The 19,141-nt window shown below is 36.4% G+C and overlaps 1 protein-coding gene across 3 annotated transcripts in view; it reads right to left on the reverse strand.

Annotated features, from left to right (window-relative positions):
• Positions 1-19,141, reverse strand: part of edil3 (EGF like repeats and discoidin domains 3) — a 130,896-nt gene that overhangs the window by 21,030 nt on the left and 90,725 nt on the right. For all 3 annotated transcript variants that reach the window (XM_011479264.3, XM_011479263.3, XM_011479262.3), the window contains 3 exons: positions 16,508-16,663; positions 15,650-15,794; positions 15,337-15,521 (listed from right to left, as the gene is read on the reverse strand). In XM_011479264.3, the coding sequence (XP_011477566.1) occupies positions 15,337-15,521; positions 15,650-15,794; positions 16,508-16,663 (486 nt within the window). The remainder of the gene's footprint in view (positions 1-15,336; positions 15,522-15,649; positions 15,795-16,507; positions 16,664-19,141) is intronic.

A 19,141-nucleotide genomic window follows, 5' to 3' on the forward strand; every position in this document is an offset into this window, starting at 1 on the left:
TACAAATATTGAATACCATAACTAATTTCATGTTCTTAAACAATTATAATTATATAGCCCATATTGTTGTAATATTGGGATATATAAATAAATAAAATTGAAAAGAAAAGAGTAAAAAATAATCACAATGGAGAAATTCCAGAGCAGCTCTCAAAGTTTCTTAACATTTTCTATAAGCAGGCAATTTAGATGGTATATTCAAGAAATAATAAGGTTCCAACAGCATAACTGAATAAAATGTTTTGTTTTCAACAAGTCTTCTTAGGTCAAAGTCATTTATGAAATAAACCTGATAGAAATCCAACTGGAGCCCACAGGTCTAAAACAGATGAAGCCTTACTTCAGCATGTCAATTTTAGTTTGCAGCGTTGCAGGAGCCACCGAGGAGAATTGGCCATGGCAAAAGAACAGGAAAGAAATCAACCATGGTGCCCGGGATCATTTAGAGCCAAAGAAGCAAGTAAAACAGCACACGGAACCAGCCAGGTGTTTCCCACATCCGTATGAATGAAGTGAGGGAGCCTGAACCAGATGTGTGAAAAATGGCCTTGACAAGGCTCTAGACATTGCACTTAGGGGAAACACTGTTTAATGTTCACTGTGAGTAGACATCTGATGGGCTCTCAGCGATAAAAAAAAACTCTGCAATCTGCCTCCATCTGGGATTTTGATTGAAACTGGTAAGGCGTACTGGTAAAACAAAATCAGCTTTTTATTAATATTGAGAGTAAGCATACCAGGAATATGGCTTTAACCATTCTCTCATTGAAGACAGAGAGGTCACTCAAGAAATAAAATTTGAAAATAAAACTGTGTGAATAAAGGTCTTCTATATTTACTTTCCATCATTTTCCATTCTTCTCTCCGCATTTTCAAACCACTTCTGGTATATAAAATATCTTCATCAAATATGCACCTGCATGCAGACTGGTGCTGCAGCTAATAGTTTGGTTTTACTCTTCTTAATCAATCACTTGTTCATAGTTATTTTAAAGGATCTATATTTTTGCCTTTTAATGGATACAGTTTCAACAAAAAATGTATTTATAAACCTTGTTGTTTGGTGTAGCCTCACATTAGTTTGCGTTTTGCTTTTTGATAAACAAAGTCTCAAAATTTTAATAGTCTTTTGGGCTTCTCAGTAATTATCTCATTGGTCAAATCCTTTTTCTTTAAAATGATTATATCCATTATCTAGTGGTATGAAACTAGATAACTAGTGGTAAATATATATATATATATATATATATATATATATATATATATATATATATATATATATATATATATATATATATACTACATTTTATCAATGTAGTGACATTGAAAAGTTTTACTGCCTTGATATATACACACAAACAGAGTAATATTTTAATTAGAACAGTTGTATTTTCTATTTTTGGGCTTAACAGTTTAGAGTTATACACAATACACATATTAATTCAGGTTCTAATCTTTCAGTGGTACAGCACAAATATATTTTACTGGCTTCCCTGCTTGTCACTAGAGAACTCTGACACATTCTGCCTCAAAAGATACAAATGCTCAACACAGTGGACCCAATATGAGCTACACTGATTTCAGATCTGGCACATTCACGTCTGACAGTCCCTGCAGATCCTGCGATTTCAGCAGGCGCTGCAGCAGACTCATGAATCAATCATCCCCCAGATAAAACAGATGAATGTAACCTGAGTTAGCTTAGAGGGACTGTGGCAGACACAGAGAAACAAGGAAAAGGTTATGGTGTTGAAGGATAAGAAGGCTTCCTGGGATTACGAAAACCAAATAATTGTTTTACACTGAATTCTGAGCTGTGCGTTGAAGAGTTGGAGGGAGAGGACAGCAAAAGTCCCCACTCTAAAAAGAGAACCAGATGGATTTACAAATCCTTTACAAACTTCATTGGGAAGCTAATTGATTCAGCATACTAGCTGTAGGGAAGCAGACTAAAACTGAGGAAAGAAAAGGCCATATTGAGTGAGATTAAATTTAGGTTCTGGAAATAATTCCGTTATGAAATTGAAAACAGGTCGGACTTCAAATTAGAGCAGATTCTTTCCAAGATTCTTCCCAAATTCTTTTAAGAAAACAATCATACACATGTACATTTATTACACATATAATGTTAACACATATAAGCTACACACAAATGCAACTAATTGCTAAAATGTAGGTGTTAAAGTCTGCTGAGACTGAGATTTACTAAAATTACAAATTGACAATAGATTTTAGGAAAATTCTATCAAATTTAAACGGCACCACATAAACTTATTTGCTCACTTTAATCTGCATATTGAAAGAGAATCTGGCAGCTGTGTGCTGATAATTAAAATTAGTTTATGACTGATCAACAGTAATGTTTCGTCACCTGTTCCAAAGCAGTTTGTTGCTTTGGCCTTTTCAAGGTTGTAAAAACATGGACAAATTCAACGATCTATATGTTGAAATCGTTTCATCAATATGGATCAATAAAGTATGAATATGAGGCCATCATAACACCATCTCAATATATTTTTAAATATATTTTAAATGCCAGAAAGTTCAACCAAGGAAATGATCATGCACATCTTAAAGAAATGCGTTTAGATTATATGTTTTCAAAAATTGTTGTTTAAAACCCTATTACTAATTTAAATTAGGTGTAATCTCATTATTGTCACACACAACAGAACAGATGCAGTCACAGCTGTGTTTGTTGGGTACCATTTAAAATCTTTGGTACAAACCAACCATGGGTCTAAACCCATAAGCTATCAGTCTCAGGGTATACACTCCACCACCAGCCCACTGAACTTCTATATCGCTTATATATCATAGCGCGAGCGGGCAGGAGGAAGAGAGCAGCGTGAGCACGCAGAGATGGCGTGTCTGCAGCTGTGAACCGACCAGAGTCTGTTATGGGATGGAAAGTTCTTCTAAAAAGACAGTCAAAGGCAAGTGGGGGGAAACATGAGCAACACCCCCGCCCCACCCAAAAAAAAGCAATTTTTTTTCCTAGACTGAAACCACCCATTTCCACATAAAAATTAATTAAATGTGCGTTAGGGCGCCCCTACTATCCTGTCAACCTGCTGCTCTGATGACCGTATGTTGCGCTGTCTGTGTAGAACACGCTGGGGGGGGGGTTACACGCGGGGGAAAACAACTTGGAGCTGCAGAGGATGTGAACAGGTAGAAAGGTGGGGGAGGGGCTTAGACTCACCGCTGATGATTCCAGACCCGCAACAAACTAACAGCTGCTTCCTGATATAAAATAGTTGTCGTCCATAAAACTAATATACTTTATTGGGTTTCCTGGATCTAAAGAAAAATAAATAGAAAGAAGTCTGCATCAAATTGAGTTTGTTTCCATCATCTCACTCATCTAAACTCTGGGTGTTTGACAGACAGAAAAGTTTTTTCAAGGTTGTGGAGACTGAAAAGATCAAAGGAAACACCATCCTCATAAATAATTAAAATAAATCATTAAATAATTTTCCTGACAGCATTTTGAATCAATACAAGTATCACCAAATGAACTATCGCGATATATCGGCGAAATGATTTTTTCTAACACCCCTAGTGTTGCAGCTCCCTGTGCCTTCATTTCTGTGGGAAACTGATCCAAATGGCTCTTTCAGAGGTACAGGTTGCAGACCTGTTCTAGTATCTTCTGCTTTCCACCAAAGTATTGAAAAACTAATATTTGTATAATTTTTTTCAAAAAGATAATTGGCCTAAAAAGGAACAAAAACAATTAGAGCACAAGTTGTAAAAATGCATTTAATTATTTCTGCTCAGCACTAAAACACACTAGACTAGCAATCCATGTTAGTGATGATTTAGGGCACAGAGTTGATGTATTCCAGTTTTACAGTTAAAAAAGTTGGGCCTATTTTATATATATGTATATATATATATATATATATATATATATATATATATATATATATATATATATATATATATATATATATATATATATATATATATATATATATATATATATATATATATATATATATATATATATATATATATATATATATATATATATATATATATATATAGCGACAGGGTCTATTTTTTGGGGATTATAAACATCCATCAAAATACTATTGACATTCATATTAGTGTCCAGGAAAGGAAAGCAATAACAAAGATAGTTTCAAAGTTCAAGTCGGTAAATTTCTGCTCGACTTTTTTCAAGAGGGCTGCCAGGAAAGTCTTTTTTATTTAAGCAGAAACTCAAGGACAGACTGAAACACATCCAGGAAGTTCCAATGGTTTACCCAAAGGGTATACTGGCAGATGAATGATCTGGAAACTTTACTAAACAGCCTTCTCTGCAGCTGTACAAGGGGCTGGCACAACCAGGTGAAGATTAAACAAACTTGTAACTGATTCTGAAGACACAACGGAAGAAAAGGAGCAATGCAAATTGGGAGAGTCATGTAGCTACAGCAGGAACTGCTGCAGTGAAGCAAAGTATGTCTTAGGTTCATCACACTGCTTCTGCATTTGATGTGGTTTATTTTAAATGATGCAATGCAATCTATTATGTATGATAATGTAAGTCATTGGTACCGGTAATTAAAAAGATGAATACTGCCAGTTAAAGGTCTTCTTTCTACATCTAAGTCAGTTTTTGTTGTGGTTTATATAACTATGTGACCTTAAATAGCTCCATATATTCTTACAATCCAATGCAGAAACATTTTCAAAGACTTCTAGCAGAATATGGTTTCTTTCATGTTAAGTCACTTAGGTTATTAACTTGCAAGCTCTGAAAATGTTTGCATCTCATGCAGCTTGTGTTCTTCCCACTAAATGCATCAGCTGGAGATGTTGCCACTGCGGCATTCCATTTTTTCTCTTATTAGTTTAGCAAATAAACTTAGCTACAGGCGCTATTGATTCAATTTTTCTGTGTACTCTGGCAGCGAAAACACTGATAAAAAGCGGTGCAGCAGGTGAAATACAGAAAACTGTTAGAGCATTGCCAAACCTACTTTGGGAAGTTGGAGGTAGAGATGGTTATGAAACCAACACCAGTTCAAAATACTTTTATGTTGATAATTAAATGGATAAAACTAGAAAACAATTGATGCTAAGGGGATTTTAAAATAATTGTGGGATATGTTCAAGGGCATAAAATAAAGTTCACCAGTTAAATGTTCCCAAATGATTTGTTTTGTCCGTTATCTATGCAAGCAACTACCGAAAAAGTACTGGTCTCTTGTTCTTGAAACAAAGGCTTTATCATTGCTTTTATAGATAATCAGAATGCCACTTTAATCCTTCCATGCTACAACGGCTCCACTCCCTCACAAGGAAGCTTTTTTCTGCTTTGCTGCATAAACACTGAGAGGGGAAGATCAGAGTTTCAATGGAACAAATTAAAGCTTTTCTCTTTTGAAGATGGCTGAAACAAATGCCAAGTTAATTCCATCGATAGCGAGAAATAGAGTTTGTTGTCAGCAGAGCTGCATTACGAGGTGTGATTTGATTAGTGAGCTGTGCTGGGCAAAGCTGGTGAAAAGATAATACCGGTTTTGATTACATCCAATGCATGTTCACCAGTACTGAGCAGGAATCAATCCAGCATCACATCCACTCATTGATGCGGCTGCTTTTTGATCTGAACGGCCCCACGTTCCCATCCTGCAGCCTTGTCCATCACTGACAATCAGGTTAAGTGGATGCTGCAGGGTTCTGGAGACATCAGCGTGACTTGAGTGAAAGTTTACGGTGATGTGGAAGACATCCTGCCTGGTTCTGGTTGGAAAGAAATAAAATCAATTAGGTTAGTGAAAAGCTGTCAGAGTGGACTGCAGCTTGTTTAGTGTGCAGATGTGGTAGCAGGACATGTCTTCGTCTACCTGCTATAAAGTGAATTATCATAACCAGCCTCTGCTGCTGAGAGAGAAGCTCCAGAAAGAAGAAGAGGGGAGCCTAAAATGACCCTTGACCACCTGACAGACAGACCACAATTTGTCAGGCTGATGGGTAAAAAAAAATGAATGAGACAAAAACTTTTCTTTACCCCTTAGACTTTCCTCATACTCCGGAATGACTGTGGATTATTGGAGAACCCCAGACTATCCTGAGGGAAGACGTCAAGGTATTGTAGAAGTTTAAATAGTTTTGAGCTATAGTGGAAGTGCAACACTAAAACTCTTTAGAATGAAGACAAAAGAAAGGTTACGTTCTTCACGTATCTTAGGAGTACAAGTAATGCAGCCAGAGACTCAAAGACACTGAATCAATGATAAAGAAGGCTTGTTCTGTTCAAATATTAATAATATTAATAATATACAAATCTAAATGTGCAAAGACAAAATGCTGCATTGCAACATGTTGTCCAAGAAGCACAAAATCCAATCAAAGCAGCAAAGTAGCGTCAGTAAAGGGCTTCTTCAGGTCTGATTTAAGGTAAACGTACTGAAGGTCAAGCCTGACCACTGCTTTAAATAAAAATTATCTCTGTGTGGTTGATTATTTTAATACAGTTTTGGACAAAGTAATGTTTTAATGTCACAGTTTTAGAACAGTTAAACTTTTCTCTTATAAGTGTTTACCGTTGCAGCTATGTTAAAGGATGACTGAGTGCTTGACATTTTAATTAGTCTGCTGGGAAATGTAATTGTGGACGGTACTCAAAGAGTATTTGAGCTGAATAGACAAAGTTCTTTGTGAAGTGTCAACATGCCCCAGTGCCTAATAAACTGCTGGAAAAGAGTAGTCAGGAAGTGTATTGACTTAGTTTCTTTTTTTTTTTCATTTCAAATGGATTTTATTCATTGTTTTGTGCATTTTATTCAGAGGTTTTTACAGACTGATACAGTTCTCTCTTTAGACACAAGGTAATACCATAAATGTACAATTTCTAAACCTGAAATCGATGTTAGGAGGCGGAATTACTTAAAAAAAACTGGCAAAAATAAAAATTAATGCTTTAAAGTGCAGCTACATTTCTATACAGATCACAGTATTTGCAGCACAAAAATGCATGGTGTGAAGTATGATCCAATTATTGGAGCTATGTGTGAAATGTTTGCTTTTCTTTCATTTTGGAGTTGTGTTTGTTATTTCTATTCTTTCGTTTACTCTTTGAGATAGGATGGACAAGACGACAAATAAGAAAACTATTAATTCCAAAGTACATATTTTTTCTTTCTCGTTAAAAGCAGAACATTCCTTTATTGACTCTCTAAAACATTATGACAAAGCCTGAATAAAAAAGGCTAAAAATGCTATTTTCTATTTTAAGCACTATAGGATTAGGTTCCCTTTTTTATGTTGTTATTTGCAAAATAAACATTTCTCCCACCAGTAAGAGTCACATTTTCACACTGCTCTAAGCAAACTGTATTTCCAATAAGCCTTGTGTTTTTTCCCACATAATTAACTTACTTCAGCTGGCCTGACTGTAACTTGCTGCACCTCTTGCTGTTTCATTAGTTCATTTGTGATTTTTGTTTTGGCTGCTGAGTTCCAGAAATTATGTGCCTCACAAATTATGCAAGTTTCCATAAATTGCAAATAATAAAAAAAGATATCATGGCCAAGGTTTGGATCTTTATTTTTCACAAATTTTACGATTTTTATTGTTTCACTTTTTTTTAAATAGAACACACAACAGAGGAGATCAATTGAGAGTTATGACTACATATCCCTTTTACAAAATGTTTTTTTTAATCAATGCATTACCTGGGTCTTTACTCATCAGTATTGGTGTCATTAGCAGGACTGTGATTTGTATGGACATGCTAATGCATACATATTATAATAGATTTTTTTTAACAAACCTTTATGTAATAATAAGTCTGTCACAAGTAATATTATGTCTTCTTAAAGTCACTTGCCCTAAATAAATAGAAACTTGTGTCATACGGGAAGTTACAGTTTTTTTTCCTTTTACATTTCAATATTTTCTGCACAACATCTTGTTCTGCAGCTCACTTTTCTAGCATTAATAGTTGGTTTTAAATCTTAGTTATTCTGTGAATGCATTCACAATGTCATCATAACCTTCAAAGAAACGTCAGTACTTAGTATTACACCTCGCTGAAAGAGGCAGGAGTCAAAGAATGTTATTTAAAAGTTAGTTGTAAGAAGAATCACATAAAGGAAGTCATACACTTATGACTTCCTTTATGTGATTCTTTTATCTTCTCAAAGGGTTTTGATGTTTTAATCCACTGACCAACAATGTTCTTCTAGCCAGGATATTAAAGTCTCTACCAACAAAATTGTCTTTATTTTCAGTAAATCAAAGCTTCAACAAAATGCTGCGTGTAAAAAAAAGGCAGCTGACATACAGAGTTCATCCATCATTTTTCTTTGCATACAGGCACTGTATGCCTTTAAGGACATACAAATATTATTATTAAATGAGACGCAAGCTCTGTAATTACCAAAATCATTGTACAATAAGGTGTGCTCTTCTTTATTGCTAATTATAATTTGTTACTAACAACTATGTTCAGTAAGCTTGACCTACACATCCGTCATGTATTTGCTTACGGACTGGAGCAGCACAAAAACCATAAAGTAGGATGCCTTTGTTTCCTGCTTTTCCTGATTCAGGCTAAAACATTTTACTTTTTTTTTTCTTATTGGAAGATACAGGGCAAAAATAGATCACTTAATTCAATTTACCTTTGTTACCAAATAATTTAAACAATTCTGATTGAATTATTGGTTGCTAGCGCCTTCCCCTCACATCAGAAAGGTCCTATTTTAAAAAAAATTGGCTTAGACCTTTCATTGTGGAGTTTGCATCTGCTCCCCATGCATGTGTGCATTATTTCTCCAGGCATTCTGGTTTCCTCTCACAGTCCAAAACCATCCTTCATAGGTTAATTGGTAAATTGCCCCTAGGTGTGAGTAGACCTGCATCCGACTGACGACCTGTCCAGTGTGTGCCACACCTTGTCTCAACAACAGCTTGGTTGTTCCAGCAACTCTGTGACCCTGGAAGGGATTCAGCTGGTTCCAAAGATGGATGAATGAAAGTTTGTTTTCATTTAATAACTTATTTTGACAAAATTACTACACACAAGCCCCATGCAAATGGGGTCATGACGAATCACATTTACATGGATTTAAAGATCAAATAAAACAACATTTTTAACATCTCCCAAAAATTGTAACCACTTAAACATGCATATTTAAATATGAAAAAAAAGAAAAAACTCTGTTTTCACTTTTCAAGTCACAAGTCACAAACTAAGGGAGCGAGACAGTGAAGAATTGCAGTGAACTGTTGTGCAAGGACAACAAATTTGATCTTTTTTTTGCCACTTTAACAGAAATAAAGATAGGATGGGAAAAGTGCATCATGAGACTTGAAATGAAGAAAAGACGGATAACAGATCCACTGATGTCTGGTTACATAAACACAAACATTTCATATCAACTGTGAAAACATTGTAAAAGTAATCTGATTGAAAAAAATACACAAAACAGATTTGACTGCTATCTATATTCAGCCCAAAGTCCTTTGCCAATAGAGCATCAACTTTTTTTGATCAAACCAAAAGAGTGTGAAGGCAGAGGTTCTGTTCTCTCATCACTACAACTCATTATCACCAGTAGCCAGACACCACAGAAACTGGTTTAGCCAAAGGCTGGGAGGAAACATGGCTGCAACCCAGAAGTTTCATGAAGCTAAACTAGGCCCTAAGGATTGATAAATTCTGCCTCCAATATTGGCAAATTTATATATGACTTTTGCCTGGATTTCTTGATATGGGATACATTAACATTTGTATATTTTCACACAAGGTATAAAATAACAAATATGTAACAAAAGAAGAAAAAATGGAAGACAAATATTCTACTGTGCAGTTTTAAGGGAGGATAATGACATTCGGGAAATCTGTTCAGAAAAAAACGTATCCAAAGGGTAATCTCAGCAGCAGATACACAGATTTCCTGAATCATTTTCTTTACAATCTCTCTCACAGTTGAAATATACCTATGAAGACCATTAAAGATCTCTCTCATCTATTTAAGTACTGCAATTTGTGGAATCAGTGAGTGGCAAATACTTTTTTGCCCCACTGCGTGTGCTTTTGCGGAATTATAGTGACATCTTTAACATACTCTTTTACCTATTTTCTTTTTGTCGTTCTATTCCCCCTGGCTGTGAATTCTATCTGGTCTTGAGAAAAGCCTTCATCCCATGTAAATGTAATACCTTCAGAGGCATAAAACACTTTGTGTGCAATGTGCAAATGGGTTCTGAGAGTGTATTGACACAGCTGACAACATCTGGACAAATTCATCAGACAAAACATTCATTTTGGCATTTTTAAGTAAAACGCATTGAATTACTAAATCATGAAAAGCTTCAATCAGAGTCCACTCCAGCGTTTTCTTAATTTTGATAAAACAGTTGACTTAAATAAAGGTATTTAAAAAAGGTAAAAGTAAATGTAGAAGAGTAGGCAAAAAAGAACAGTGAATTGCTGTATTGCTAAATATGGCACTGATTTTCAACAGAGACTGAGCATTGAACTTTAGCATTTAAACCCCTTTTTTTTTTCTACAGTACAGACAGGTGAGCGAGGAATTGTAAGGGGGTGTGAGATGCCTTAGATCTTTCACAGTTTTCTCAGAAGCTCTTCTGGCATCATCGGAGGCAGAGGTGATTATAACACTGCCACACACACACACACATAACACTTATTTATCACCATAAGAAGATAATTGAGTGTAAAAGCCTTGGAGACGAGGGGAGTAACTAATGAACCACCAAAAAAGGAATAATGATCATGGCTTCTTTTGCTTTTGTGGGCTCCAAGTATATCAGAAGATAAGCAAATGTGTTACAAATATCAGATTTACTGTATAGTATTTCCCCCTACCTTATAATTGTTCGCCATACACATGGGCATACTGTAATCACAAATGCAATTTTTGCATTAACTACGCAGGTTAGCTTCAGATTTCTGTTGATCTAAAGATGAAAAAAGGTTAAACATTGGTTTTCACGAATAGATCTGCTTGATTTGAAGATCAGCAGTGTTAATTCCTAAGATGGGTTTTATGTTCTTCTTTGTTAAAACTGCCAGATCATTATTAAAAATTTAGTTTTGAGAAAAGAAAGCACCTTCATCTTATTCCAGGTGTCACTTCTTGTGCATCTGAGGCATATGTATTTTAATCCAGCACTTATCTCTTTAAAGTCGTAGCATGGATGGTTCTGCTCAAATGTACAGGGAGAGATGTTGGAGCAAATCCAGGAGCAGTGTCAGGGAAAACTAATTAACACAACAGTGGAAAATGTCTAGTCAGTTTTTCCCCTTCTTGTATTCGATAGGAAGCTGAGACCCGGAACAAGTCTTACATCTGAACTGAGGGTATTAAAGTGATCACTTCATTTCACTCCTAAAAATAGCCAACTAAAGTTACGGTATCGGAAGACTATCACTTCCTGTGTGGATGCCTGTGCAGAAAAAAAGACTTGTGCTAGAAATTTAAACTGTCAGGGAGGCAGGAAGCTGAGAAAGAGCTGCTATAATGAGAGCAGGTTCAGTGCAGTTTTTTGACACTTAAAGTTGATAAGTGCACAAGAAAAGACGTAGACAGAGAAGCATCATGAGCTTTTATCATAGTTGAGAAAAGCAATATAAACTCACATCTCCCCTTTATCTGTCCACAACACTCTCTAGCTGCTAATGAAGTGCTACGGTTCCTGGTGATTTTCAGCCCTTCATGAGGTTGAACAATCACTGATGGGTTCGGGACATTTGGTTGCTTTCACACTAGATCATTTAGTTCATATCAAGGTTTGGTTTCTTAGATAGTCTGTTTTATTGGAAAGTGTGAGACTTGTCTGAACTTTGGGAAGACCTAAACTTGCAAATCCTGGCCGTCTAAATAATAAATATTGTGATTCACTTGTAAGATAACCTGGTGAACTTTATCCACGATGTGAATGTAGGACCAAAGAGCAAATCTGAATTAAGTGATGAAAGTTCTGGGCATTTCTAATGTATAAAAAAATAATAATCCTAACACAAGGTAATGATTAGTTGGAAATCGTTACTCTTCTGAATGGCAAAGCAAAAGCCATCGGGTAAACTGACTCATACTGAGCTGTATCAAAACGTGGAATCTGCCTCCAGGGGTCATTTAAGGAACTGCAACATTTGGTAGCGTTTGCTTCAAATCAGAGATTGAAAGGTGGTGGCTTGGTCTTGACAGAGGGAGCGCAGCAGTGATGTCCAATCAGCCTCTGCAAAACACGGCAAGAGGCAGTTTTTTCTGGTAGGGATGGTAAATATCAGATATGAGCTGGAGCTCAAGGTGCCAAATTCCACCTCATCACTCTGTAGTGAGATCACCCATCGTTAAACTCTTCGGTAAAGCAGATGTTGTCTGTTGCAGGAGAACTTTACAAATGTGGTATTCCATTTGCTGACACTATGATGGGCAGGAAGTTACAGTCACAGTTGTAGAGGTTTCAATAATACAATAGAGGGGAAAAAAATAAAGCAGTAAAAAAACACTTCTGAAAGAATTATAATTGTGGTCGGACATGTGAGCAACAGAGAAATCCAACAGTGTTTAGTGAAGCTCTATTGTTCTTGTGATCAAGAAGGATGAGCCTACATGCCTCTGTGTGGATTACTGGAAGGTTAATTAGGTTGCATGGTTTCAGGCTTACTCTGTGACCCCTGCTGATGAAAAGTAGATCTGTTCAGAAAGGCTTGCTCTTTCCTCTGCACTAGAGGTCAACAAAGGTCACTGGCAGAATCTCTTGTCTTTAGACCCTGGAGAAAAACAGTCTTGTTCTGTTCATTTGGTTTGTATATATTTGTGCAATTCTCTTTTTTTTTTAAGTCTTTGGTACTCTCAACACCTCATAGGTGCTTTGTACCAAAACTGCTATTGAATCTACCATTTTAAATCTTGTGTTACCTGAGTGGAGAATGTGCAGTGGTTGGATTAGCCCCAGTTTAAATTGCTTAGCTGTAGAAGGAGAGGGGGCAGTAGTTTTGCAAGACGTCCCAGGAGTTAATAACTAAAAAAGCTTTGAAAATATTCTTATAGTTTCTTTCCTTTTTCAATTTAGTAGCATGTGGATGTGACAGTGTGCACTCAGGCTGATGAACTGACTGCATCTCTTGACAAATAGTCAAATAAATTATGTGAGCTGGTTCCGTGTGTCTGCCTGTGCTGGAAGAAATTCAAGCTGTACGTTTCAGCAATAGTAGTGTCCAGGTACAACAAGAAACTTTGGGGGAACAGATCCTAAAAAGAATTACAGTGTTTACCTTTTGCCTTTAGACTTTTACCTCACCTGACATCTTCAGGTGGGCTAATGAAGCTTTTTTACAGATTCTGTTTCAGTCTCCCTCTTTGTAATTTTAATTCAAATCAGTTTAGAAAAACGATGGCTCAAGCAAAGCATTCATTTTTTTTTTTTTTTGCTTGTTTTAACCTGCAATGGCCTATAGCTACAAAAGTCACAGTTATCTGTCAGAAAGTGTTGTATATGTGAATCAAAATAGAGTTCTTAAAAGTGTGGCAGATAAAAAATTACATTCTAAAGCCAAATTGCTGTTAAAACCTAATGGTATCTACTGAAAAAAATGTTAAAGCGTGCTTGAATTTTTCTGTCTTCACTTGATGTAATGTTAGAAAAGTAGCAACGGGCAAAAACAAAATGAGCATTTACCACTTCAAGTCATGTGTCTGCAGTGTTAATATTAAAACATGTCCCTGATCTGACAAACTCCAGCCTTCAAGACGTCTGGATTTGTTTCTCGGGCTTGTTTGAAGTTTGAAACCCTGCTGTCTGGATCCATATTTCTGAGACTGATGTTGGCACACCGCTGTTCCCAGTACAAAACACTACGATGGGAAAGACTGTTCACTTTGTTTGTGTCTTCAAGTGTGTATAAACAAAATGGTGTGAATAAAAACAACAAAATATTAACGAGAGAAAGCGTTTTTCCTGGAAAGCGCTCAGCATTAAAGAAAATGTATTGTTTACTGTGGTGGAAATGAGCAGAATCATTCAGCAGGTTTTCAATATTAACACTTAATGTTTGTTAAAGCCTTTCCTCTACTCCCACTCCATGGCAGAACAGCTGTCTTGATTAATAAGAATACTTATTTCATCATTAGGGCTGATTAATTCCATTAAGTCTTTCTGTAATGGCACTGAAAATCAATTCTTTACCATGGCAACCAAAGAAAAGACACAAATTGTAGGACATTAAGGCACATAAGATACACAAACTACTCAGTTCCAGCAGCTATATCATTGCAAAAGTGAAACAGCACTTTGCAATAAGTCATTCTCAACGTTTACTTTTTTTTAAAAGCCAGATTTCATTTATGCCTATAAGCACATACATGGTTCTTGAAAATGGAAGCCATTGATTTTTTCACTGGATCTGTATAGCATCTCTTCTGTCCTGCCGGCACAGCATGTAATATGAGACCACAAGTTTCCCTTTACCCACAGCAATCAATTTTTCCTCAGCCGAGCTCCATGGCACAGATGGAGCCTGCCTAAGTAGCTTTCTCCTCAAACACACACCATCAGCGCCTTTAAAAAAGTATTCGGTTCAAAAAATGTCTGATTTCAAACTAGAGCCACCTAATAACGACCAGACAAGTCAGACTGACCACGGAGAGCTGACTGAGCCACTGCAAGGGAGGGTTCATTTATAGATTGGGTGCATAAAAAAAAAAAAAGAAAAGTCATAGAAATTGCTCTGATCTCTGATTCTCAAAGAAAATGATCCGCATGATAGCCTTCTTATGTCTGCCTTCCCTCACTATTTCAACTTGAAGTGACATGTGACATGTCCCTCTAAAAATAAAGTAGCACCCTCCTGCAAAAAAGCAATATCAGGGGCATGATAGATGTGATCTCCCTCATCCTGCATCACTTTCAAATTTTTTCAGAGAAACAAATTTGTGATAAACAGTCATCTAGGGACCCACGCCATGTCCTCTCTTCAGAATAATGATAATGTTTACCAAGCGGCCGATAATGGATAGATTGGCTGGTTTCATAGGAAGGCTGGATAGTAGCCAGAGATGACAGGAACAAACGACTGCATTAAAGGCAGAGTGAAACCGATGTTGAAAAACTGCTTTTTGACTGTCAAGTGAAGAATGTCATCTACAGATGAGACTGTCAATGGATTAAATCTTGCCTCATGTAGACTAATTATTAAGGAATGAACACAAATTTTACACACCATTATTTACATTTCCAAAGAGGAAGAAGCTGCAGCTCACAAAAATATGTATCTTTTCAGTTCCTGCTGATACACTAATTTGTCTTGACAGTAGATAACAACTCAGAGTATCTCTTACCTGAAGCCACTGTGATTGGTCACTGTGTCCAGCTGTCCAAGCATTGACCTTCCCCTGTTTATCCAAACGGGCCTTCCCAGGCTCCCAAGTGAACATGTCCATGTTGAGCGTTCTGAAAATGCTGGAGGCTGTCACCTGATAATCCTGGATATGACCTGACTTCATCCCCAGAGGTTCAGAGCAGCCTTTGCAAAAACAAACACACATTTCTTTTCATCTTTGAACTACCCCACAAATTCAACTTACACTAAAATCACCATTTATCTAATAAATGCGATATATAAAATACACTTAGTTAAGATCTATCATTTACCTGTAAGCTCACAACCAAGAAGCTCCATCCGTAAAGTACAGTGCCTCCTGCAGACTTGGGGGTAAATTCTCACATACTGGGCTTCAATGGGAGGTGTGAAAGAGTTGGCTGATGGAGCATTGTTATCAACATTGCCTCTGAAAATCTGTTGTAAGAGATGAAATAACAGCAGATTGGAGGCGTGGAGGACAGTGAAGCAGATCTTATTACTTTAGTGTTCCAGTCTATCTAGCTCTGTCTCTACTGACTATTCCATCCCCAACAAATTGCTGTCATTCAAGGTCAATTAATAGGAATTACAGTGAAAAATTGATAATTTCTCGCACCATTTGAGCCTGTTAATTCATAGAAGAAGTGTGTTTAAAATTGGCCCTACATTTATGTTGCTAAACACTCTGGGGAAAGTGGGAGGCAAAATTTGACTGTAAATTGAATGTATGCAGTTGCTTTCCTTACACTTGCTTTAAACAAAAAAAAAAGAAAATAAATAAACTTGTAAATAAAATTTTAATAAAAGGTCAACAGTGGTGCAAAAATACATTTGATAAAAAGCTTTTCATTAGTTTCTAATGAATGAATGTTCTTATTTGGAGGCTTTTATCCCCAAATAGTCTAAAAATTCAATCTCAAAGCCTTAAACTTGAAGAGGGGTAAAGGGCAGAATGATGGTCCCTGTGTGTCCTGGCTAATAAAAAGCCATCTCATCCTGTCCTCCTCAATGCCCTTGAAAGAGTGCACCGTCTCTAGTCCTTGAACGCCGGCGTGCATGACTGTGTAGGCCTTTGTTCTACATAAATATATGTCAACAGATGTGCATGTTTTATTTTATTTTTGTCTGTGTCCCCACTTGTGTCTTACCATGTCATCATCCTTGCCCTTGACTCTATATGTTCTCCAGGTCTTCCCATCATCACTGTAGGCGACTTTATAAGACTTGACATATTCTGGACTGCCGATACGCTTTGCACCTTGGGTAATTACGCCTGTGACCCTCATTCTTCTTTGGAGGTTTATCTGGAAATGCAAAAAGAAAAGGCAAACTTATGAATTTTTTAACATATGTGTACATTACATGTGTATGTGGTTACCAGTATGATTTGTGTGACAGTAGTGTAAATTCACTTCATTCTATCTGCTGCCTCAAGGCCATCCATTTTATTCCAAACATCCTTAAACGAGACATTTTTATACCCTTCATTCTCCACACTTCAATTAATTAAAAAATGACATATATTAAACAGACTCATATGTCTGAATAAAATGTAATTGAATACATTTCAAATGTAGTAGAGACTTTGTGGATTTGTAATCATACAAGTTAAAAGAACTCTCATCAGTGTTGTGAGATCTATCATAAACTTGCTACATATAAACACTTGCTAGGTTTTCTATTAATGCCATTTGTCCCCGTGGCTGCTTTATTTTTCAGTATGTATTCATAATATTTACATCAAAAGTCTATGTATCACATTAGTTACATACAAAGAAGGGAATGACCAACAACACAGAAATCAAAAGGTAGTTTGAGAACTAATTAAGAGAGATAGAGACCAACATTTCAAAATAAGACCACTCAAAGAGATCCACTTGCACGAACTAGCTCTGAAAAACAGATAGCAAAGGTCTGACATCTGTAACTGTGGTCATCAGCTATTCTTTAAAATACACCATTCAAGACACTAAATTATGTCAACCTCTGTGGTCAACATCCCAAAAAAAAGAAAGGAAAAAAACAGCTTCAACTTAGCTGTCAGATTAAACATTTCTAAAAACAAATAACATACAAAGAAATCTGACAAATCAAGAAAAAAAAACAAAAGCTGATAGAAGCCGAATAGTCCACTCTGGTTTTGAAGAACACAATCAAGACTTGCAAATGCATCATTCTCAATGTGAAACACAAAGGCTGAGTGTAATAATTTGTATCTGAGTGTGATAAAAACCCATAAAGACATCACACATTAATGACTGAGAATATATCAAAGTACTGACAAGCAAGAAGACTGAAGGACCCAGGGAGGATTAACTGCCAAGATAATGATCCAAATTAAAACTTTACTACCATCTGGTTGAGACCCATTAAAATTATTTAACAGTTGCACCGCTGTTGATGAGTATTTTTGTTTTATCATTAGGAAATGTCCATTGTCTGTCTCTCTTACTTTCTAACTTGTACGACATCCTAAATATCGATGACCTTCACGCTACAACCATTTGAGAACACACTTTTGTCATTATACTTTACACTGCCCTGGATCATGGTCTTCGGTTCCTTTTCTGCATTGAAGAGTTTTATGTCTTTTGTTTAGAAACCCATTATCTGTTTGAGTGAAAACCTTTTGAGTTTAGGCCAGAATCTTCCTCTGTAAAGCCATGATAGATTACTTGTCTTGCTTTCAAGGGCACACGTCTAAAGCACGATTCAACTATAAAGTATGGTTAAACAGAGATGGAAGGCTTTGACATAATCATTCAGGCTTTTATAATGCAACCTTGAGGCCTGGTGTAGGTGATTTCACAGCTGCATAGTGTGTAAATCATCTTTGTTTCTCATGTTGACCAGGAAGGTAAACAACTCATTTTTAGAATACTTTGAAGCGGAAGAAAAAAAAAAGAATTGAAATAAAATGAAAAAGCAGGAGAATGCAGGATATTTTCAGCACTGTATTCATAACAAGCTTTTATGGTTAATCTGATGGCACTGTCTACAAAAAGATTAAGTTCTGCACACTCTCCCACACAAATTTCACTTTTCACATTGTTCTCTTAGTGTTTTCTTCTTGTCCTGCTGAGAAAACAGATAAGGGCTGAGAACTTCTTGTGTTGGATGAGTGTTACTGTTGCAACAGTGGGTTATATAGCTTTGGACACTTGAGGTATATATTTGTATAAACCCCTTTTGTATTTGAGGCTCAACTTTATTTGTATTCGTATTTGGGTATATTTTTGTTTGGATGGGCCAAATGAAGAAGAAATGAGGGTTAGATGAGGTGGGGGACATTGGTACAGTACTGGAAAAGGGCAATAATCCCATCTAGATCTTTACCAGAAGAGCTGGTGCTGTCAACAGACACATGTCCACACACTCAAACATACCTATTGATTGTGCAAACCTTCACACACATATCTAAGCAGAAACACAAATACACAATATATATATGAAGTTTCAAAAAAGTACATAGTAGCGCCTTGCTTAGTGTAACTATAAATATAATTTTGTTTACCTTTGAGTTGGCACTACTTAACGGTTGGAAGAGCCATTATATAACCTATCAAATGTGTTTGTGTGTGAGGATTCTGCACTTGGATTTTAGTGATGTTTCTTCGTTTTATGTCATGTTCCGTTTCCCCTGCTCCCTGTCTGCTATATCCCTCTATCCTAACCCACAGTGTATTGATAGACGCATCAGATGTCTTCCGGTATGACCCATAGTCAATTACAAAAGCTTATCTTAGTGTCAAAAAAAAAAGCAAAATTGAGATGATTTCGTA

This window comes from Oryzias latipes, chromosome 9, assembly GCF_002234675.1.
Source record: "Oryzias latipes chromosome 9, ASM223467v1".
Classification (NCBI taxonomy): domain Eukaryota; kingdom Metazoa; phylum Chordata; class Actinopteri; order Beloniformes; family Adrianichthyidae; genus Oryzias; species Oryzias latipes.